Genomic DNA, 24,967 nt, shown 5'->3' with positions numbered 1-24,967 from the left:
GTCAGATTTAAATCCTGCCTGTTTTAGTAAATAAGTCAAATTCCAACATAAGAGTAGAATAAACATAGGGATTTGTTTAATTTGACCCTACTATTTAGGAAAACAGGGGGCTACTTTTCCATTAACTACTAAGATCTTACTAGAAATTCCTCCTCCATCTTCCTCTCAGTTCCTTATATTTACCTGTGTAAGTGGTCTTAAATACAGCCTACTTTGAGGGGCGCCTGGGTGGCTCAGTTGGTTAAGCGGCTGCCTTCGGCTCAGGTCATGATCCTGGAGTCCCGGGATCGAGTCCCGCATCGGGCTCCCTGCTCAGCGAGGAGCCTGCTTCTCCCTCTGACCCTCCCCCCTCTCATGTACTCTCTCTCATTCTCGCTCTCTCAAATAAATAAATAAAATCTTTAAAAAAAAAAAAAATACAGCCTACTTTGAAAACAATTTTCTAAGGCTTAGTGATAAAAAGACTAATTTCTATAGCCACCCGCCTGTTTCTAGAGCCATGGGTGATTGATGGCTTACAAAGCCTTTTTATACAGCACTGACATTTTAAAGATACTGGCCAGTCTGAACTTTCCATCTGGCATCCCTGATTTCCTTTGTCCCACCTGGACTTACTCTGTAGTGACTTATTCCATTCTTGAGCTCTAAAACTACGTTGATTTAATTTAGGCCTAGGAGTTTGGGGGCAGTTTATTTAAACAAGAAATGAGAGTAATGCCTTTGATGGTGCATGGTGATAGGGAAGAAATCCCTGACTTCCTGGCATTTATTTGTCTAATAACTCCACTGCCATATACAACCAGAGAGATATTCCAGAAACTTCCATGAGCTTACATAAAACTAGCAAGAGAGGCAGTCAATGCTTGCAAAATAAACAGGAAGATGGGGGAAGTTAATTTATTCCAGGCCAAAACAAACCCAACTTCTGTCTTTTAAACAGAGATAATTGATGTAAATAAGATATATTATTACTTAGTGCTAGGGAAGCAGTTTATACTTTTTAAAATACTCTTACACATTATATCATTAAAATTTCATTCACAGTAACATTATGATGTAAAATAGTTTCCTCCAAGCCTTAAATTTAGTCAACTACTAAAATGTGGCTTTTTATGCAGGGAATTTTATTCTAGAATAGCATTTCTATCTCAATCTTCCTTCCATTGTGTCTATCCAAAAATAAATCCAAAGCACTTTCTATATAATAGATCCAAAATGCAATCCTATTTATGCTATTAATTAACACTATTAATGTTTTGTTCCTGAAGACTAGTAGCACAACACCTTTATAGATGCCATCATAGAAAAGACAAACACTGGAAACTTAGTTAAATGTTTAGCAGTGAGAAATATCCATACACACACACACATACACACACACCAATAAAGAAAGAGAAAGAGGGAGGAAGGGAGGAATGGAAGGAGAGAGGGGTACGTGGAACTTCTGCAACATATAAAACCAAGGGAAATTTGAAAACAGTTTTGAAATACTGGTAAAAATGGGCTCTCCCATTTTGGAAACTATACATGACACGGTTCAAGTCCTAGGCTAGATATTGCTCATCTCCCAAAAGTCTTCTGAACGTTGGCTTCTATCACCCAGTAGATTTATGATCAAAGAATCAGAGGAACACTAGGAAAGAGTCATTAGATCTTAATTCAAGCAGTAGCTTCATCTTGGGTAAGTCACTTCATCTTTTTTTTTTTCTTACAGATCAAAGATTGATTATCTATAAAACAAAAGTGCTGGTGTCCAGAATATTTTAAAAATATTCTAGTGTTAGAGTTCCATAAAGGATACTATAATTTTGGTCTAAATGCTAAAAAGGTAATTCTTCTCAAAAAGAATATGATGAATTTTCAAGTAAAAAAAAATAAATGAGGGGTGCCTGGGTGGCTCAGTCGGTTAAGCATCTGCCTTCAGCTTAGGTCATGATCTCAGGGTCCGTGTGGGGCTCCATGCTCAGCAGGGAGTCTTCCTCTCCCCTCTGTCTGGCCCTCCCCCCAGCTCGTGCTGCTCTCTCTCTCTCTCAAATAAACAAAGTCTTAAAAAATAAATTAATTTGCAATTATGATTCAGATTGAGTGACAGAAATTGGACAAGGGCTGTACTTGCTAGGCACAAAGAATCATGAGTTATCAGTGCAATTTTTTTATTCAGTAAAGCTCTTATTTTTTTTTTTAAGGACTGAGCAGTTTAAAATAAAAACTCATTTCTGATGCCAAAATAAAGTATTTATTAAAAAAATCAGAGATCACATAGAAAGCAAAGAAATGATACTAGAATTGGGAATAAGGTGATTAATGAAGTTCTTAGCTTCTAAATTGTTTTCTATTATTGCAAAACAAATTACCCAAAAACTAAGAAACTTAAAACATCAAATATATATTGTCTCATACTTTTTGTGGGTTAAAAATCAGAGCACAGCTTAGCTGGAGCTTCTGAATCAAGGTTCTTCATGAGGATGCAGTCATGGTGTTGTTCAGTGGTGTGATCTTATCTGAAGCTTAACCAACTGAGCCACCCAGGCACCCCCATGTCAGTAGTTCTAAAATAACTTCTTATATGCATTTGTATGCAAAGTGATATATAATGTGAATAGTTCCTTTGTACAATGTTCAGAAGTATCCTTCATGACCATAACATAATTTTAAACTATGAATGAGGATACTTCAATGGGGACAAATCTAATGCTACTTCCTAGGTATTTAATATGATAAAGAATATGGTGGGAAATGGAGAATTGATATGTCACTGTTTTTCAAACCTTTAGTATGCTTAAGATCAAATTATGCACAAAGGTAAATATCCAGGTACCCCTCAGTTATACTAAATTAAATCTCTGGGGGATAAGCACAGATTTTTTGCTTTATGATAAACCCTCCAGAAAATTCTGATTCATCAGCTCCAGAAATCACATTTTAAGAAACACTTCTGGGGCACCTGGGTGGCTCAGTTGGTGAAGCGTCTGCCTTCAGCTCAGGTCATGATCTCAGAGTCTCAGGATTGAGCCCCGCGTCAGGCTCCCTGCTCAGCAGGGAGGTCTGCTTCTCCCTCTGCCTCTCACCCCGCTTGTGCTCTCTCTCTCTCACTCTCTCTCTCTCTCAAATAAATAAAATCTTAAAAAAAAAAAAGACACACTTCTTTATATGGTTCACCTCAACTGTCAACTGCCTCATCTGCATTCTTGGGATGTAATACAACAGAGATCCATTCTGGCTCTGTATCAGACATTTCAGTCAATTTCTTATGTTTTCCCACATGCAGATTTTCTGGTCAAGCTGTTGAAAATTTCCAAATCACCATCAGACAAAACAAAAAATCAGAATGTAAAAGACTGAGATAAATGGTTTATTCTTTTAACAGATAGAACTAAAGAAATTAAGAGGAATTAGAGTCATATATTTGAGTTTCATGCTTTATATTTAAAGTTTTCCGTGTTGTTATGGTTTTTTTTTTTTGTATCTATGAAAAGATTTATTCCTGTATTCACACTCTCTTTAATACCTGTTACCATCTCACTATATTGCTACCAATTAACTTCAGGAATATACAGTAGAAAATACATGAATTATAAAATGTATTCTCAAATTTCTCAAAATTCTTAATTAACCATAATGTTTTTAGGCATGGTGATGTCCAGAAAAGTGATGATCTTAAAGAAAATTCTATTCCAAGGTAAGCAATTTATAATCGATCAGTTGTACTATTGCCCAGAGCAACCAGAATTTTAGTACTAAGTTAAGAGATAGAGCATATGGGTAACCATTGAATAGTTTTGGTGTGGTCAGCTATATAAAGCTTTATGGTTTGAAAACCTTAACATGGCCTTCTGGAGGAACTAGAAGTAAAAACATTATAGTAAATCTGTAACATTTATAATTATTATTGATATCTATTAGATATATAAAATTTTGCCTCCGGATTAGCTATAAGTTCTTTCATTACAAAATAAGAAAATTGTTACAAATAACTAATTTTGACAGCTTTAAAAATGTCCACACAGCAATCCCACAAGGAACATGGCCAAAAGATTTAATGTTATGTGACCTACACTGAATTTAGACAATTTAAAACTAAAACTTCCTTTATACCACATAAGGTAGGGAAAAAATCCTTAATAATTAGAACTTCACCAAGCCCATGAATATATAGAGAGAGCAGCAAAACTGGTGATGCAACTATTTCACATAAATTGAGTGAATTATTGCCTCAAGCTATAAAGAGTATGGGAACAACACAATAAAAGTAACAGCAGCTCCAGCTGGTAACAAACAGAAATAGGAAGCTCTTTCATTTGTAAAAGGAAATGGCACAAGTTTTCTGTTCTCTAACAAAAAAAGCATGCAACATTTTCTCCCACTTAAATATTTACAGTCTATTACTTACTATTATGCATTCAATTAAGAATATGTTCTTGCTGTCTCTACAATTAGCCAAACAATCTAGCATTGTTAGTAATGTGTAGGAAAGTTTGATTATACATGAAATGGGTGGGTTTTAGCATTTACTTGCCTAGTAAACAACAGCAAATCCTAGAATGCCAAACCAAAGTAGATTTTCCATCTGACAAATGAGAGTGGTAACTGCTTCACTCAAACATACACAGAACTTACAAACATGAAATTGATAAGAATAAATTATTTGAAATTCTTACTAAGTTGGTTCCATATCACCCAATATGGTATTCTAACATCTTCGTCATCATCATCATCATCATCATCATCATCATCATCTTCATTCAATGAAATTTGTAGTGAGAACTTTTCATGTACTGGATATATGCTGCCTATTACAGATACAAATCAAGTAAGATACAGGCTAGCACCTTGAAAAGCTCACAGATAAGTGGAATTATCTATTTCGTATTGCTCTAAAAGACTGGATTTAAATTAGGGATTGTACAATGTACATTTTTTAAAAAATTATATATTATACTCCCTGTAGTTTCAAAAGGATATTAAGCTTCTCTATATACATATTAAACATATTATATATATATATAATTATATGATATTGATGATGATGAAAAATTACTCTAGCAATGATCATTTTAACTTTTTTAACCTTTTTAGCCAGCCACCACTTAATCCCATTTCTGGATTACCTATGAATTTCCCTCTAAAATATATTCAACTAATTTTCAGGAAACAATGCACTATTCCAGCTAGTAGTGATTTTGCAATATATCCATGCACTTCTGATCTTATAGTGAGTTATATGTTTGTCAAAATCAATTTGTATTTATTCTCAAAACAATTATTTGCCATTGTATATAATACTGTAATTATGCAATTTAATTTCTACAAATACTAATAAAATATGAGTACAAAAAGAAGTAATCGAATCTATGAAAATTAGGTCAAGACCTTTATAAAAAGTCAGAAAAGACACATTAGTAAAAGATAGGATCAACAGATATTACTGCTTTGCTAACCCAGCACCCATTCCCAGACCTTTTCCATTCTGAGACCTCATAGAGTTGGAGCCAGCTAAAATACTCAAATTGATGTAGTCATCTGGCACCGTTCTGGCCAATGAGACATATACATTCATAAATTGGTGGCAAGTGAGAAAAATTTGCTTTCCTCATAAAGAGGGCAGATGTCTCTAGAACATGATCCTAATGCTGGGAACTGTGACACCCATTTGTAATCATAAGGGCAAGGCCAGGAGAAGTTGAGAGAATTTGATTACCCTAATGTCACCCATCACTTACCTCCAGACTTCTTTTACAATAAGACAAAGAAAAGAAGGAATGAATGAAGGAAAGAAAGGAAAGATGGATAGAGGGAAGGAAGAGAGGAGGAGGAAATTTACGTAAGCCATAGGAAGAGTTGTTTGACTATTTGCAATTGAAGTATTCCTAACTGATACCCAGTAGTAGTTAGCGAAAATGGGGAGGGGGATCCAGAAGCATTTTTCATTCTGATTGCTTCATAATTTTCTTGAGTTATGTCTCACTATGAAATTAACAAAACTGCAAATCATTTGAATGTGACTAATGCAAGGAAGATAGGATATGTGGAAATCCAATCAATGGACCCCAAATATTAGTAAATAAATGTGCACTGATTCATATAGATAGATTGATACATAGATATAAAATTTAGGTATATATGTGCCATTTTTAAAGATTTCTCACTTAAAATGACTTTTTCAATAAATCAACAAATGCCAGCAGTGAAAAAATTGAGTAAAAGAGTTTCCACTATATTTTAGGGAAAGAAAAATCAGTCAAAATGTCAGCAAGATTCTAAAATCAATGCCAAAAAAAAAAAATAAAATCAATGCCAAAATGTGAACATTGTATATTTTCATCTCAAATTTTATAAAGTTGTAAATAGATAAATTGGAAGAAGTAAACAAGAAAGTTTGGAAATAAAAATTAAAATTAATGAATTTCAAATGGTAGACTAAGTGAGATAATATGCAAACAAGTATTTAAAAAACTTTAGAACACTACAGATTATTGAGTTCTCATTACTATTAAGAAATTAAAGAAGTTTAAGGAAACAATCATTTTTGTCAATGCCTATCAAACGAATTAGGGAGTATTTCTTGATTATTTTTTGGCAAATATCTACTGTATTAGAATACTAGAATTTAGAGTTAGAATTTAGGGTTGAAGGGCCTAGCCCAACTGTGCAGTTTTAGCAGAAGCCTGGTCTAAAACATCCCTGCAGAGAGGGTATGAAGCATCTGCTTTCACATTCTACAATAGGGATTTAACTTTTGAGTAAACAGATTCCTTTTTGGGAAACATGAGCAATTCGAAATAGCTTTTATATTATGCATAAACCTGCCAACCTATAATTTCTGCTAGTTTCAGTTTTGCCACTAGAAATAAGCTAGAGGTAAGACTATTTTTTATCCATTTGATAGGGTTCTCCATTCTATCCCACCCACCTGCTCTCCAACTTTCTGATTTCTATGCAAGTTTTTGTTTTATTTTGTGTTTTTGTTTTGCTTTGTTTAACATTTTTCACCTGAAATGCCTTTTGGATGAATTGCCACCAGTGTTGCCCCCCTCTGGGTATACTCCATCTGTCAACATACCAGAATAAGAATAATAAGCTTGGAGTTGACCATGGTATCTCCAAATCCAACTTATTAACTGGCAGGTAAGTATCTTTTAAGTTTACGATAACTCCTTGGAAAGTCCAGACATGTCTCTCTAGTATTTTCCTTAATATAGATATTTAACATGTATTAATGCAACCTAATATTATATTCACTTGATTCCCATATGCCCTGCTACTATTTTATGTATATCTTTAGTCATGAGATTCTTTCATTTTTATTTTTAAATCTGAATTCAAATGATCAGTATCAACATACTGTAGTTGAACTCCCCTTTTCTTTTATGTAATAATTACACTAGTAGCTACTATTAGGTGGGGAGCACTTACAACAAGCCAGGATCTGTTCTGAGTATTTTTGGATACATTATCTCTAAACTGCTCTACGACAAAACAATTTAAGAATTGTCATTTGTTTTAAAGATGATTAAATGGAAGCTCAATGAGTGAAATTATAGAGATCAAAAGACATACATAGATATTAGATTATTCTATATATCTCTTTTGATATCTAATATCTCACTTTTCCAAAAAATATTTGAAAGAGGCTCCAAAAGAGGTTCAGACATTTCTCTTATAGCCATGCTATACAAAGAGTGGTCCACAGGCTAAAAGCATCAGCATCACCTAAGCAGAATCCCAGGACCTACTGAATCAGAATCCACATTTAAACTAGATTCCAAGTGAGTCATGGCTATATTGTGGTTTGAGAGGCAATGTTTTAGAGACCACCTGTATTACCATCTTCTCAGATATCCATTTCCTTTCCAGAATAGAGGATCATTTGAGTGAACATTTCTAGTCTCCTGTTCTCTAGTTTTCTAGCCTCTAGTTTTTGTTCTGGTCTACATATGGTTGTATATACGTCACAGTGTAAAGTCCATGCTTCTGTGTGCTAAAATGTCTATCCTCTTAGATCTGTCTGTAATCACTGGCCCATTTCCATAATGATGATTACAGATATAAGTATACCAAATCACTCACTCTCACCACCCACATCCTCTAGCATTTTGCCTTTCTGATTTGCCTGGAACTGTGTATACCAGGCAGGACTTGGACTTTGTATCTGGCCACATAACCATTCAGGATCTACTTAATAGACTCAGATTTTCTTCCCCAAGAGATCCCAAGGCCTAAAAATGAACTTGGAATAGGTGATGCCATTCGGTTTTATATCAAAGCTATATTCTCCAAGGCAGTTTGTCTGAAGACAGTGTGTCTGTATTAGAGAAAAGATTACTAGAACACAGCCATTAATAAAACGTATATCCCAAAGCCCACTTGATGGCTGGTAACCTCTGTGTCTTTTAGTTAGAGGGTGAGTTTTAGGCTTCCTAACCACATTCTCCCATTGCTACTAGGGTACTATAGAAACAGGGCTCATGTATTTCTGAGAAGCTCTATCCAGCAATATAGCTCAGATAATTCATCACACATATAGTTTGGGAATGGTTGAAAATTCTCCAAATTATCTGAAATTACAGTCCCTGATACTTATTATTTGCCACATGATTGGTAAGTCTGAATACCATCACTTCTAAGATATACTTTGATACTTTACATTTTCACAACTGATACTTTCAACTCCTGGCCATTGTATCAAGCATGAGATTATAGATTTAAATAAATAAAATTATCAAATTGGTTTCACTTTTTTAACACAGTTGGATATACTGATTTCAAGTAAAAACATTCAGCTGCTTCTATGAGTCCTCTGCTTCCAGAATTATTTAGAATTTTATTTTTGTAAAATTATATATTTAAATGATCAATTAAATAGTAAATTCAGACAAAAAAGTCACAGTGGACTATCTGGGAAGCAATGTTGAAATTAGAACTTAAATCCCAGACATGCCATTTACTAACTGTATAACCATGAATAATAGATTTATTTTTCTGATTTAATATCTAATTATGAGAATAAAATCAGATAATATGATATTCTTTTTTATTAAAATATAAGGTATAATTTACATTGAAATGTATTATTCTATCTTGAAAAGTGGCTTTGGGGGCGCCTGGGTGGCTTAGTCGGTTAAGCCGCTGCCTTCAGCTCAGGTCATGATCCCAGGGTCCTGGGATCGAGTCCCATATCGGGCTCCTTGCTTGGCGGGGAGCCTGCTTCTCCCTCTGCCTGCCTCTCCCCCTGCTTGTGTTCTGTCTCTCTCTCTGACAAATAAGTAAAAATAAAATCTTAAAAAAAATAAAAAAGAAATAAAGAAAAAAAGAAAAGTGGCTTTGGCCATTATACAAAAAACTTCCAAAATGTAAGATTTACTAAAAAAGGCAACATATTCTGGCAATCAAAAATAATAATGATAACATCAGTGAACATTTATATAGCCCTTTTATTTGCCAGAAACTCTTCTAAGCACTTCATACGTATTATCTTATAAAATGCCCTTAATAAAATACAGTTACATACTATTATTACTTTCAATTTACAGATGAGAATGCTGAGAAACATAAAATTTAGGTTATTTATTCAGAGTCATCAACAGATATATACAGAGAGAGAGAGATCAGTCAAGAAACACCTTAAATGTTTACTGGACAAATAATACTAATTTTTTAAATGTATTAGTATACTTTTCAAATGTCTTTTTGAAATTTGCTGAACTTTTTAAAATGTTAACCCTAACTGTGTGTGACATATTTCCCTTCTAGTTATCACAAAATTCCCACCTGTGAAACTCACAAAACAATTTTCAGATGCAGTCTTGGGTTGTGCCCATGTGTTAGGCAAACCTGTAATTTTTGATGTATTAAGAAACTAAAGGATACTAGTAAGTGAAAAACCTGTATATTAAATTTTGAGTATATAACCTTATTTTACTCCAAAATTATAAACACATTTTTAGTGCTAATTCATATGGGCTTAAGGACCATAGATTTGGGGAGCTGTCAGAAAAGCTAAATTCATTTGCGAGGATACCTTCAGAAGTGGAAAGCTAGGGTAGATTACTAGACTTACAAATTCCAGAAAATGCCACAAACTAAAAGAAATAGATGATTTAGAGTAATAGCCAAATCACTATATATTTTTTCCATATAGTTCTTTGATACCTCTGATGCCTACATATTTTTAATGTTACAGCTCCACTGCTACACACAGACATATTTCTTTATTAGAAATACAAAGGGGAAAGATACATAGAAGCAGAACTATCCTTTCTCATGAGAAAATAAAAGGAACAATTTTAATCTTGTGTTTCAGAGCAAAGTTAACAATCACCGACAACCTTCTTTGCCTTCTTTAAACTATTCATTAGTATAGCATCTTAAATTCACTTAATCCAATAAAAATTATGTTTACTGGAATAAAATTAGTTCTTTCTTCCACCCTCCTTCTCTCCCTCCCTTTATTCTTTTTCTTTTTTTATTAAATTTATCTAAAAATTAGAATATAACCAGACTACAAAATTTCAGGAAAAACAAAAAAATTAGAAATATGCACCAATTGCCTATTGAATTCCTAAGAAGTAATACTTTCTAATTTATCTCCTCCTAGTTTTTTTTTCACATAAATATTTCATGTAAATGTAAGCATAGAGTACATACCCTATTTGAATCCTGATGTTTATACTTACATAATCATATATATGTATATGTGATTATTTGTGTATGTAATATGTGGATGTGTATAGGTGTGTGTTTATTTCCTGGCCAATTTAATATTTAAATAGTATTCCAGCAAGTAAAAAGTGAATGAATTATGACCTAATTATCCATTACCTTTATTTTTTCTAACATATAACATAATAATGACCATATACTCACAAAGTTTCACAATACCTAGGATTATTATATTAAGATCCTCAGAAGTGAAATTATTGAGACAGAAAGTACAAGATTTTTAAGTCATCAACATGACTTAAATTTATGGTTTACGAACTTCTAGGAAAAGATTCTTCTGGTTATACTTCATCAGCAAAATATGCCAACATACTCTTGCCAGTATTAGGTTTTACAATTTTTTGCTCTCTTAAAAAATATGATAAATGAGCAGGAGCTTGGAAAGATGGCAGAGTATGAGGACCCTAAACTCACATTGTCCCATGTTTACAACTAGATATCACTCACATCTATGTAAATAACTGGAGAGTGATCTGAAGATTGGCAGAACAAACTCCGTAACTAAATGTAGAGAAGGTACGTTGGAGGTTAGGAAGAGTAGAAAATGTGGTGGGGAGCTCCCCACAGTATGGTGGAAGCTGCAGGTGCATAGAGGGGAGAAAAATGGTCCATCACACCAGGAAGCCCACATGGGGAAGACAAATTCCTATAATATTTGGCTTTGAAAACCAGAGGGGCTGCATTCCATGCGTTTGTGTAACCAGGTAGACTTGGAACCTGGAGCTGAAATGTCAGCTGGTTCAGCAGTAAGTGAGCCTGGAGGGCAAGTGATAGCTGGGTTCTTGCCCTTAAAGAGACAGCAGTGAGATAACATGGAAGTGGCAGTGTGCACAATGCCTGAGGCAACAGAAGAGATATCTGTTAAATGGATTTTGGAACATATTAGGGGACTTCTCTGGGAGTAAACGAGTTGGCAGATGCCATTTTCCTCCCCTGCCCTGCAGCATAAACACAGGGCCACCTGTGGGAGACGCGCTGCACAGATACTTGCTACCTAAACTGCTAGCACTGCACCATGCCAATAAGTTCTCCTAAGGACTCACTTTCTCTAAGTCTGCAGGCCTGGGCCCTGAGCTCAGCACAAATACACCATACCCCCAGCTCCACCATGTGCCTGCTTTGGGGGATCTGGCCTAAAACCAGCAGCTCAGTGCAAATTTTGCTAAAACTGCTGCCTTGACCCCAAGTTCCCCTCCAGTAAGCCCCCTCAGAGCTGGCCTGTCTGGGTCCCACTAATATTACAGAGAGCAAACACAGAGCTCAACAGGCAAAGAGTCACAGCAGAAGACTAGACTGAAAAGAAAAGCAATTCAGACACAACAGCAGGGTGCAAGCAAAACACAGAGGAGACTCCCCAAAGCTATAGGTTCTGGTGAACAGGGGATACTGCACCACAGAGCATTACAGGATCTCTTTTTCATAAAGACACTACTTTCTTTCTTTCTTTCTTTTTTTAAGACTTCATTTATTTATTTGACAGAGAGAGAGAGCACAAGCAGGGGGAGTGGCAGACAAAGGCAGAAGGAGAAGCAGGCTCCCCACAGAGCAGGGGGAGCCCGATGTGGGACCTGATCCCAGGACCCCAGGATCATGACATGAGCCAAAGGCAGTCGCTTAACCAACTGAGCCATCCAGGCGCCCTAAAGCCACTACTTTCAAGAGCAGAATATGTAGATGACTTTCCTAACACAGAGAAACAGACAGAGGGGTAGACAAAATGAGGAGACAGAGATATATGTCACAAATAAAAGAACAGGAAAAAGTCATAGCAGGAGATTGAAGCAAAACAGAAATAAGTAATATGCTTGATAGAGAATTTAAAGTAATGATCATAAAGATACTCAATGAACTTGAGAAAAGAGTGGAGGGCATCAGTGAGACACTTAACAAAGATAAAAAATAACATATCAGAGACGATGAATTCAACAAATGAAATTAAAAATACAATACATGGAATAAATAGTAGGCTACAGGAAGCAAAGGAATGTATCAGTGTGATCTGAAGGATAGAGTCCTGGAAGGCAAACAGGCTGAACAGGTGAAAGACATAGAAATACTGCATAATGAGAAAAGACTTAGAGAACTCAGCAACACCATCAAGCATAATAACATCTGCATTATAGGGATACCAGAAGGAAAAGAGAGAGAAGGGGGGGGTGGGCAGAAATGCATTTGAAGAAATAATAGCTGAAAACTTCCTGGGGAGGGAAACAGAGATCCAGATTTAGAAGGCACAGAGATTCCCCCAACAAATTCAACCAAAGGAGGTCCATACCAAGACACATAGTAATTAAAATGGCAATAAATAGTGATAAAGAATTTTAAAGGTTGCAAGAGGAAAAAAAAAAAAAACAATTATATACAAAGGAAACCCCATTAGTCTATCAGCTGATTTTTCAGCAAAAACTTTGCAGGCCAGAAGAGAGTGGCATGACATATTCAAAGTGCTGAAAGGGAAAAATGTGCAGTCAAGAATACTCTATCCAGCAAGGCTATCATTCAGAATAGAAGGAGAGATAAAAAGTTTCCCAGACAAACAAAAGTTAAAAGAATTCATGACCAGGGATGCCTGGGTGGCTCAGGTGGTTAAGCGTCTGCCTTTGGCTCAGGTCATGATCCTGGGATCAAGTCCTGGATCCAGCTCCTTGCTCAGTTGCAAGCCTGCTTCTCCCTCTCCCTCTGCTCCACCTGCTTGTGTGCTCTCTCTCTCTCTGACAAATAAAGAAAAAAAAATCTTAAAAAAAAAAAAAATCATGACTACTAAACCAGCCCTACAAGAAATGTAAGGGGTACTATATGAGTGGGAGGAAAAAAGAGAGTAAGAAAAATAGGAAGTACAAAAGCAAAAAATTAAGTATATCTGAAAAAAAAAACAGTCAAGAGAAGCATAAAATAAAAGAAAGTAAAATATGATACCAAATATCTGAAATGTAGAAGGGAGAGGAGTAAAGAATGGGTTCAAAATTTAAGCAACCACCAACATAATATATGCTGCTATATGCAAAAGATGTCATATATAAACCAAATGGCAACCAAAAATAAAAAAACAGTAATAGATATGCAAAAAGTGAAGAGTAAGGAATCCAAGTATTTTGTTAAAGAAAACCAACTAATCATTAGAAATCAAGAGAAGAAAGGAACAGAGAGGAACTAGAGAAACAACATAAAACAAGTAAAAAATGGCAATAAATACACAGATACCAATAATTTTTTTCAATGTAAATGGACAAAATGTTTCAATTAAATGACATATGGTGGCAGAAAGGATAAAAAAAAAAAAGCAAGGACCATCTATGTGCTGTCTACAAAAGACTCATTTCAGACCTAAAGACCCATGCAGACTAAAAGTGACGAGATGGAGAAACATGTATCATGCAAATGGAATAAAAAGAAAGCTGGAGTAGCAATATTTATATTGGACAAAATAGACTAAAAAAAAAAGGTTGAACCAAGGAACCAAAAAAAAGGACACTATATAATCATAAATGGTACAATCCAACAAGATATAACAATTGTAAATATTTTTGTACTGAACATGGGAGCACCCAAATACATAAAGCAGCTAGCAACAAACATACAGAAAATAATCAATAGTTATACAATAATAGTAGGGGATGTCAACACCCAACTTATATCAATGGATGGATCATTAAACAGAAAATCAACAAAGAAACAGTGGCTTTGAATAGCACATTGGACCAGATGGATCTAACAGATATATTCAGAACATTCCATCCTAAAACAGCAGAATACACATTCTTTCCAAGTGCACATGGGACATTCTCCAGAATAGTTCACATACCAGGCCACAAAACAAGTCTCAACAAATTTAAATAGATCGAAGTCTTACTATGCATCTTTTATGACCACAGTGCTATGAAACTAGAAATCAACCACAAGAAAAAAATTTGGAAAACACACAAATACATGGAGGTTCAATACCATGTCACTAAACAATGAATGTATCAACCAAGAAAGCAAAGAGGAAATTAAAAAATACAGGGAGACAAATAAAAATGAAAACACAATGGCCCAAAATCTTTGAGATGCAGCAAAAGCTGTTATAAGCTTCATTCTATGAAGCCAACATTACTCCAATACCAAAACCAGATAAAGACACTACAAAAAAAAAAAAAAAGGGAAACTACAGGCCAACATCTCTGATGAACATAGATACAAAAATCCTCAACAAAATACTAGCAAACTGAACACAACAATATATTAAAAAAAATCATTCACCACAATCAAGTGGGATTTACATGTGAGATGCAAGGATGATTCAATATTCTCAAGTCAATCAATGTGATATATCACATCAATAAAAGAAGGGATAAAAAACATATGATCATTTCAATAGATTCAGAAAAAGCATTTGGCAAAGTAGAACATCCATTCATCATAAAAACCCTCAACAATTTAGGATTAGAGAAAACATTCTCAAAATAATAAAGGCCATATATGAAAAACCCACAGTTAACATCACACTCAGTGGTGAAAAAATTAGTGTTTCTCCTAACACAGTAGATGTCCACTCTCACCACTATTATTTAACATAGTACTGGAAGTCCTAACCACAGCTATCAGACAAGAGGAAGATATAAAAGGCATCCAAATTGGTAAGGAAAAAGTAAATTTTTTACTATTTGCAGTTACATACTACTATATATTCACAACCCTAAAGACTCCACCAAAAACACTACTAGAACTGATAAATGAATTCAGTAAGTTTGCAGGATACAAAATCAATATACAGAAATCAACTGAATTTTTATATACGAATAATGAAGCAACAGAAAGTAGGAAAGCAATCGCATTTACAATCACACCAAAGACAGTAAAATACCTAGGAATAAACTTAACCAAGGAAGTGAAAGACCTGTACTCTGAAAACTATAAAACACCAATTAAAAATATTGAAGATAACACAAACAATTAGAAAGATATTCCCTGCTCATGGATTGGAAAAACAAATGTTAAAATGTTCACATTACCCAAAGCAATCTACAGATTTAATGCAATTCCTATCAAAATACCAACAACATTTTTCACAGAACTAGAACAAAAAATCCTAAAATTTGTGTGGAACCAAAGAAGATCTCGAATAGCCAAAACAATCTTGAAAAAGAAAAACTAAGATGGAGGTATCAGAATTCCAAGTTTCAAGTTATAATACAAAGCTGTAATAATAAAAACAGTATGGTACTGGCACAAATATAGACACATAAGATAAATAGAATAGAAAGCCCAGGAATAAATCCACAATTATATGGTTAATTAACCTTTAACATAGGAGGCAAAGGATGCCTGGGTGGCTCAGTCAGTTAAGCATCTGCCTTAGGTTCAGGTCACGATCCCAGGGACCTGGGATTGAGTCCTACATTTGGCACCTTGCTCAGCAGGGAGCCTGCTTCTCCCTCTGCCAGCCGCTCCCCCCTGTTTGTGCTCTCTGACAAATAAATAAATAAAATCTTTAAAACAAAACAAAAACAAAGGAGGCAAGAACATGCAACGGGAAAGAATCTCTTCAACAAATAGTGTTGGGAGAACTGGACAGCTACATGCAAAAGAATGGCACTGGACCACTGGCTTACACCATACACAAAGATAAACTCAAAATGGACTAAGAGCCTAAATGTGAGACATGACACTATAAAAATCCCAGAAGAGAACATTGGCAATAATTTCTCCGACACTGACCATAGCAATCTTTTCCAGATAGCTTTCCTGAGACCAGGGAAACAAAAGCAAAAATAAACTATTGGTATTTCATCAAAATTAAAAGCTTCTGAACGGTGAAGGAAATAATAAAATGAAAAGGCAATCTACTGAATGGGAAAATATATTTGCAAGTGACATCTCTGATAAAGAGTTAGTATCCAAAATATATAAAGAACTTATATAACTCAACATCCCCCCAAAGAAATAATTTAATTAAAAAATAGGCAGAAGACATGAATAGACATTTCTCCAAAGAAGACACCCAGATGGTAAAACAGACACGTGAAAAGATGCTCAACATCACTCATCATCAGGGAAATGCAAATCAAAACCACAATGAGATATCACCTCGCACCTGTCAGAATGGCTAAAATCAACAAAACAAGAAACAGTAAGTGTTGGAAAGGTTGTAGAGAAATAGGAATCCTCATGCACTCTTGGTAGGAGTGCAAATTGGTGCAGCCAATGTGGAAAACAGTATGGAGGTTCTTCAAAAAGCTAAAAATAGGGGCACCTGGCTGGCTCAGACAGTAAAGCATAAAACTCTTGATCTTGGGGTTGTGAGTTCAAGCCCCATTTTGGGTATAGCGATTACTTAAAAATAAAATCTTAAAAAAAAAAAGTTAAAAATAGAACTACCTTAAGATCCAGTAATTGTACTACTGGGTATTTACCCAAAAAATACAAAAACACTAATCAAAGGGATATGCACCCCGATGTTTATAGCAGCATTGCTTACAATAGCCAAATTATAGAAGCAATCCAAGTGTCCATTGATAGATGAATAGATAAAGAAGATGTGGTATGTACATATATGTGTGTGTGTGCGCATATTATTTATATATATATATATAGGAATAATAGCCATCAAAAATAAAATCTTGCCATTTGCAACAACAGGGATGAAGATATAGAGTATAACGGTAAGGGAAATAAGTCAGTCAGAAAAAAACAAATACCATATGATTTCACTTAAATGCAGAATTTAAAAAATAAAACAGACAAGCAAAGGGAAAAAAGAGAGAGAGAGAGAGAGAGGGAGAGAGAAGAAGAGACAAACCAAGAAACAGACTCTTAACTATAGGGAACAAACTGATGGGAAGTGGGTGGGGGGAATGGGTTAAATAGGTGATGGGGATTAATGAGTACACTTACCATTATGAGCACTGAGTAATATATAGAACTGTTTAATCATTATATTGTACACCTGAAACTAATATAACACTATGTTAACTATACTGGAATTTTAAAAACTTAAAAAATAAAAAAGATATATGAAAAATGAGACTTTCTAGCTGTTGTAATTTCAATTTGTTTGATTATCAACCAGGTTGAAGATGTCCATATGCTTTTTTTTATTTCCTTTTTTGTGAATTGTCTGTTCATGGCCTTTATGTATATATTGGTTGAAATATTTACTACATTTCTCACATATTTTTGAGAAAAGGTTAATATTTCATATATATTAAACCTCCTATCACATATATTTAATCTTTACTCATTTTGTTGTCTACATTTTGTTTTTATATTCTCAGAACTCAAAATTTGTTTTTAGTGTTTTTCTTTTGATAATGATGTATCTGATATTTAATCTGACTTTAAAAGTTATTTCTTTAGCCACCCCTCCCCATAAATTCAAAGTCCATTTCTCTTGTTAAGTATTCTATTAATTTTTACAGTTTTTATAGTTATTAATTGTTCTATTAATTTTTCTACAGTTTTAGTAAAATTTTTCCTGATTTGAAGAGTAACATATAATAATTGTAAAAAAAAAGTATACATATACAAAAATCTTATGCAATTAAAAAAAAGTCAAGGATTCTACTGCAAATGTAATCTCTTAAAATTTTGTCATATTTCCTTCAATTATTTTTTATGATTTTTAATTTAATTGAAAGCATACAGTATATTTTAGATTATATTACAGATAATTCTATGACATAAAAATAATACTACCCTACCCTGTACATAAAAATTTATTTCTAAACTAAGATCTTTCGTTAGGTCATCAGAAGTACTGGTTAATGTTAACATGAAATTTTAAGTTGTTTTTGGTTTTTGGTTTTTTTTTAAGATTTTATTTTTAAGTAATCTCTACCACAACGTGGGGCTTGAACTTGCAACCCTGAGATCAAGAGTCAAATGCTCTACTGACTGGGCCAGCCAGGCACCCCAAACTTTTAAATCTTTTGATGTACACTGCAAAACTGTCTTCCAAAATGCCTATATGAACTTACATTCCTTCTAGAAATGTGGACGTTTCATTTATCCTAACTACCACAAGTGTATTATGTTGCATTTATTTACTAATTTGGTAGGCAAATATGCTATTTCATTTTTATTTTAGTTTCTATTTCTTGTAGATCAAACAATAATTAACTCCTTAATGAATCTGAAATTATTTTGGAAAACTAGGAGTTAAATCCCAATTCCAAAATAACCAATATTGTAATTCTACTTTTGTCCATTTGATCTATAATAGCATCTAATTTGGGGTAGTTTATTAAATTCTACTAGTTTGACTGTTCTTGTGCCAGTTACATAATATTTTATTTGTTGGTGTCTTGTAAATGCTTTAATATCTGGTTGAACTAGTTTTATAGTTTCATCAATATTTTTTTCCCTTTGTATTTTCTTTAATAGTCCTATCTGGTGGGTTTTTTTTTTTTTGGCCCTGAAACTTCTAAGCAACTATTGACTTTTTGATCAAAATTAAATATATAAAATTATTGTTTAACATTTTATTTAAAGAACCTATATATATCCTCCTAAGTTTATTTCCAAATTGTTAACTTTGTTGTTGTTTTTAGAATTTTTTTTAACATACAGATGGCAGGAACATAGCAATGGTTTTGAATTTTCATTCTGTTGATGTTGTTCTTTTTGAGCCACCTAAGTATATGCCTTGGGACTTACTAGGAAAAAAATATGTTGCATACAAATAATCATACTTTTATTTCCCCTCTTCCTATATTATTCACTTCTCTTTCATATCTCATTTCCTTAATAAAATTGAGAAAGCAATTTTTCTTAGTAATAACAGGAATCCTAGTTTAGTTCTTGCCCTTTGTATCTAATATCTTTATAGTTTTAGTGTGTGTCTTAATATGCCAAAAATATTTTACCACTCTCAATTTTATTAGGAATGATTATTAACATTACTAAATTTGTATTCCAATAAGTGAAATATTACATTATAAGATTAATTTATATTGAAGCTACCTTTGAATTTCTGGGTAAAACTCTTGATTGGTGGTATCATGGAATTCATTTACAATATTTCTAGTTTCCATTTACTGGTATTGCCCAGAAATTGAATATTTAAAAAAGACATTCTCTTATGATAACAGAAAAAAATTCTTATTTTCTTATTTAATAGAAAAATAGTATCTCTAAGAGTATCAATTAAGTAATGATCAGAAAATACCTTTTTTTTTGACCAAGAAAAGGTATTTATTGAACAATTACCCACCACTGGATTTAACTTAGGCAGTCCAGATAGTGGGTGTCTCCACCTTCCTGATTTATTTTCAGCCCTAAGGGTATCATTGTAGATCAAAGCCAAGGCCCCCAGGGAAGGTGACATATTCCCGGAAGTTTACCACCTGGTCCTTTCTCCCATACAGGTCTTCCATCAGCTTGCAAAGTCAGCATCCTGCCCCTTTGGGCCAATGGTGAGTTTTCCTGGATCACTGCCTTCAGCTCCTTGCTCAGCCTGTTCTTGTTGCCTTCCCTGCCTGAGTACTTATGGAAGATGGCCATGAGGAAGCCAATGGCCCGATCCAGGGGGCATGCCTTGGCGGGGCGCTGGTCTCAGAGCACACAGCCGGGCAAGAGTCAAAGAATCGAGAAAATACTTTTGAATAACTGAATTCCCCAAGTAACTGATTTCTTATATATAAAGATATTAAAGATATCAAAGATATCAATCTTTGGTTCTCTTATATTTACTTAGTAATTACTGTTCACAGATTCAAGATAAAGCAGGAGTTAGTTAATATATAACTCCCTATAACCTGCTGAATGATAATATAAACAAATACTATCTGATATTATGTACAGTCTAGCAAGGATTTGGTGGCATATAAAGAATTTGGTCTTCACGACTTTGGTTTGGCCTTTCCTTAACCACTGCTTCCCAGGCAAATTACTTTCAGCCACACCAGGCATTTTATTATTCCCTTAACCATGGTACTCTTCCACATTTCTCTGCTTTTATTCACATCATGTTTTCATTCTGAAACATTCTTTCTATGTAAAACTGCATTTTTTATCTTTAAAGCTCTACCTTAATAGTTATTTCCTCAGCTTTCCCAATGAAAATACTAATTTCATATAGCCACTTTCATGCTAATTTTATTTACATGTCTTTGACACTAGATTTTGAACCTATCTAGGATGATGACAGTCTCTATTTATTTTGGTATCTTCTGGAGCCATGTAATAGGAGCTCATTAACTACTACTTACTCAATGAATGAGTGATATATGAGATTCTTCATTATAAACTTACCCTGGCCCACATTAAAAATGGATTATAATTTCAACTAAAGAATGCCTAGTATAAAAGAAAAAAATATTTTTCTTTGTTCCTATATTCATCTTCTGTTTTACTATATTATTGTCTTAGTTGTTACAGACCATGTTCTAGATAGTAAGGATATAATATCTTAAGGACATTCGTGATCTCTAGCTCATATGCAGTATGAAATCATGGCCTGGGCTCATATGGAGAATGCTATAGTGAACTTCTCTCTATTCATTTCTTTTCAGAAACATTAAGGGGAAAATATCACACACCCACACCTGAGCTGCCAGTCCCCAGAGAGACTTGCTTTTGCATTTGCACCAAAGAGACTGAAAAGAGACTTCTTTCACAGTTGCTTTAGCATTAAGAAGAATGTCCTTTTACCCATTTGACAGAGATTTCTCACATAATCACATGGATGTTGTTCTTAGTTAAATACAGGTATACAAGAAGAAGAGTATTGTAAAATCAGGAAAAAAAAAAACAATTAAAATAATCAATTGAATTCCTGGGAAGCTTCTTTTCTTCTTTCATGGAAATGCAAGGTAATTCAGTTATGTCTTGTCGATTATTAATGCAATGTTTTTTTAATGCATGGATTATAAAATGAAATATTCTGTGTCTTCTGGCTCTGAATGTTGGATCTGAATTTAAATTTGCCCTTTTCATTCACTAGAAGCAGAGAAGCAAAGATGAGGAATGAAGAGAAAGGCACACACAGGGCAGACAATGGTGGTCAGCAGGAAACTAAAGGCAGGTGGTAGAATCAGATGGCTAAGGAAGCTAGATAAATCCCACATCCTTTAGCTTGTCTTTATTTAAAACTCTGAAGAGAAGCAGTTAAAAAAAAGATTATAAAATAGCAAGGTTTATCAACAATTTCATTGCCTAATAGACTAATAGCAGTTTAAAGTATGATTGGGTTATCTAATGAAAACTCAAAGTAGAGAAGCATCATGAGGAATGCTAATTTTTTTAAATAAAAATACCTGAAATTTTCTAACTTTAGAGTTGTTTTTGTGAATGTTGGATAAGTCAGAGGTTTAGGTGAAGGGAAAAAATTACTTTGGAATTTAACAGAAGTGACTAACTACAAATAAGCCACAAGCCGCTTTGGGAATTATAAAGCATGCTGAAATAGTTATGTGAGGCCCTTGAATGGTGCAACGTATATGTCCACTGCTCCTCCAAAAGTTGTGCCTAATATACTAAAGGAAATAATTACAAAGCTTTTGAGGTTCAAGTCTAAACAAAGGGAATCAAATGCTTTTATTGTCACGCAACATTTTGAAACTGACAACACTGTAATAACTTGTGGTTTACAGTTAACCAAGCAAATAATTTGACTCAATTTATATGTTTATGTTGATATAGTAAACACAATTCAAACAGTACCATAATAATAGAGTATTCTGAAATCTATTACAATAAAACAAACCATATAATTACATATTTATGTTAGTTACTCCTAGACAATAGAACAGAAGCACAGAATACAAATGTTCAGAGCAAGGTTGGTAAACTTGATAAAAAAAAATGCCACAAATGACAGGTGTCCCTAATTCAGATTTTTCAAATGCCAGATTCTCTCTTAGGATCATGTTTGAAAAGAAGCAAGTCCATCCTTTTCTCTTAATGTAAATCGACAACTTTGGCTATAATAAAAGCTACAGACAAGCAACACTGAAGGTTGCAAAGAGGGAAGATATTTAATCAACAAGGAATGAAGTGAAAGTCTGCTATTTGAACGAAAGACTGATGCCCTCACTGATAACAGTGGTCTAGTTTACTGTAATAATTGAACAATTTCCTATTTTATCTTTCTACTTTCTGATTCTACCTTTTTTTTTTTTTGTCCAGCCTCAACTGGTCCTTCAAATATCAGTCTGATTGATATTATTCTATAATATCATGCTTTTGAATTTAAATCCAGTGAGCTGATTTAACAATAAAGTAACAGTAAAAAACAAACTTGGTTCTGTGAAATAGGAGCTACAATATTCTTCATAATCATAATCCATAAAAGAAAAAAAACCTCCTACTATAATTTTAATAATTCAGCCAATAGTATAAAGTCCTGATGGACAAAATAAAATCAGCCAAGTTCCTAAACAATTCATTTTGGATGCACTACCCTCACCACCAAGCTCTGTAAATGTGTAGTCCTCACTTACTGTGCCTATAACATCACTGACTCTTGCCCCAAATTACATACAATCAATATATTCATAAACATCATCATTTGCTTTGCATTTGATATCACTTAAATATTAAGATACTGCCAGTCCAGAAGAGAAAAACAGCATAATGCTGCTAGGCTTCATGGAACTATTTCTGAGTTTTAAGAGGCAATATTTCCTAGACTTTACCATATTACTTCAATATCTTAATTGGATTCTATGGTAATTTTAATGCAAACATATCATATTGGATTGCTGTGCCTCTTGCCAGATTTTTAAATTTGAAAATGAGTGTTTATATTGCTAAAATTAATTCAAATTGAGACTTCCAGATGTTTATATATGTGCACAGGTGTCTAGTCTCCCCTGTTCCATATGCCCATTAAAAATGAATACTGGTATATAAGAATAAAAGAAACCTTACATGTGGGCCCCAAACCAAGAAACGGTGCCATTCCTAAGCCAGAAACATCAAAGCCTTTCAACAGTAGTGGAACTAGGCTAAAGAAGACACTGTGGGTCAATCTTCTGAGCCACTTCTAAATTATTTTGCCCGAGAAATAAGTGGAGTAGGCTTTGGTTGATTTCCACAAAAATCTCTTCACTCAAAGAGGTTGAAGATGAGAATAGACAAAACATGAATCCACCAGACTCTGCACAGATGGATTATTTTTCACTGTTGTTCACTGGCTCCAGTTGGAAGCATCGATTCAAGGAAGTACCAAAGACCATTTCAAATGCCAGTGGCTAGAGCAAGCAAAAATTTGAAAGCATCATTTTTATTCCAAACAATTATTTCTGATCATACATTGTTATATTTCTATTACTGCTTGCTTTAATTTCTATGATGCACTATTCTATTAAATCTTATTTTAACTGTGAATGAAAATGTATTATTTTTTAATCTCTTGATAGAAATGCTTCATATGCATACCATAGCTCTGACTCAGCAGGGATAGCAGAATATCCCTATGCAGTTTCTTACACTGCAGAATTTTCTCAAACATCTGACTTTTGTCAGTAAGTTTGGTCAAAGATTGGAGTGTTATCTGCTCACATTGTATTTTATTATTTCCAAAAATATGGAAGATAGGTACAGAGTTAAAACAATGTGCATACTCAGAAATAGAATTTTTTCTTCTAAGTTGTCTCTCTGTACACTGACAGATTTCCTGTGATGTTCATAGTATGATGAATATCCCATACTATAGCCAAGATGCTACCGTGCCTGGTGTTTCTATCATACCGCCAATGGCACTTTACTGCATGTTGCCAACCCCATGCCAGTTTTTTGCTTGCAAGAACTAAAGGTGTATAAGAAGATCAAACCTACTTATAATAGAAATTCAAGGAGAACCATAAAAAAGGGAAAAAAAATCTATGAAATTACCCCTCTCCAAATTTCAGAAGGACCTGAATGTATAGATTTAAATGCCCAAGTTCCCTCCTGAAATGAAGCAATTGAGAGTAGCACCATCACTGCACATTTATGAATTTCAAGACAAAAGAAAAATCCCTCCAATTATCTATGCTTGAAACAAAAAGCAGGCTTACCTCAAACTCTGCTTCTGTGTTACTAAACACCACAAACTACTTAAACAGGGTCTATAAAGATTTTGGGGGCAAATGTTTATTACCCAGGCAAAAGTATTTGTGTGAGAAGACAACAGAGTGTATTTGTAATATATGCAAGGTATGTTAAACACATTCTATTCAGTATAATTAAATTTATTCTCTAACTACTTGGGAGATAAAATAATGAAACAAAATCACCATCATAATATGAAAGTATAAACTGCTTGATGTTGAAATAACAGAACAAA

The 24,967-nt window shown here is 34.1% G+C and overlaps 1 protein-coding gene and 1 pseudogene across 1 annotated transcript in view; both read right to left on the bottom strand.

Moving 5' to 3' along the window:
* The window catches only part of NAALADL2 (N-acetylated alpha-linked acidic dipeptidase like 2), a gene marked incomplete at its 5' end in the record, with an annotated part of 857,615 nt that extends 852,809 nt beyond the window's left edge, over positions 1-4,806 (bottom strand). The window contains one exon of the mRNA XM_034988848.1: positions 4,659-4,806. Coding sequence (XP_034844739.1) covers positions 4,659-4,806 — 148 coding nt within the window. The remainder of the gene's footprint in view (positions 1-4,658) is intronic.
* A 1,829-nt stretch (positions 4,807-6,635) lies between these two features.
* On the bottom strand, positions 6,636-24,426 carry LOC117999576 (annotated as a pseudogene).
* Between the last annotated feature and the right edge of the window lie 541 nt (positions 24,427-24,967).

Source organism: Mirounga leonina, unplaced genomic scaffold (genome assembly GCF_011800145.1).
Source record: "Mirounga leonina isolate KUSES-001 unplaced genomic scaffold, KU_Mleo_1.0 Mir_115, whole genome shotgun sequence".
In the NCBI taxonomy this organism is placed as follows: domain Eukaryota; kingdom Metazoa; phylum Chordata; class Mammalia; order Carnivora; family Phocidae; genus Mirounga; species Mirounga leonina.
The sequence above is the reverse complement of the archived record's forward strand: the minus strand, read 5'-3'. Positions and strand labels throughout refer to the sequence as shown.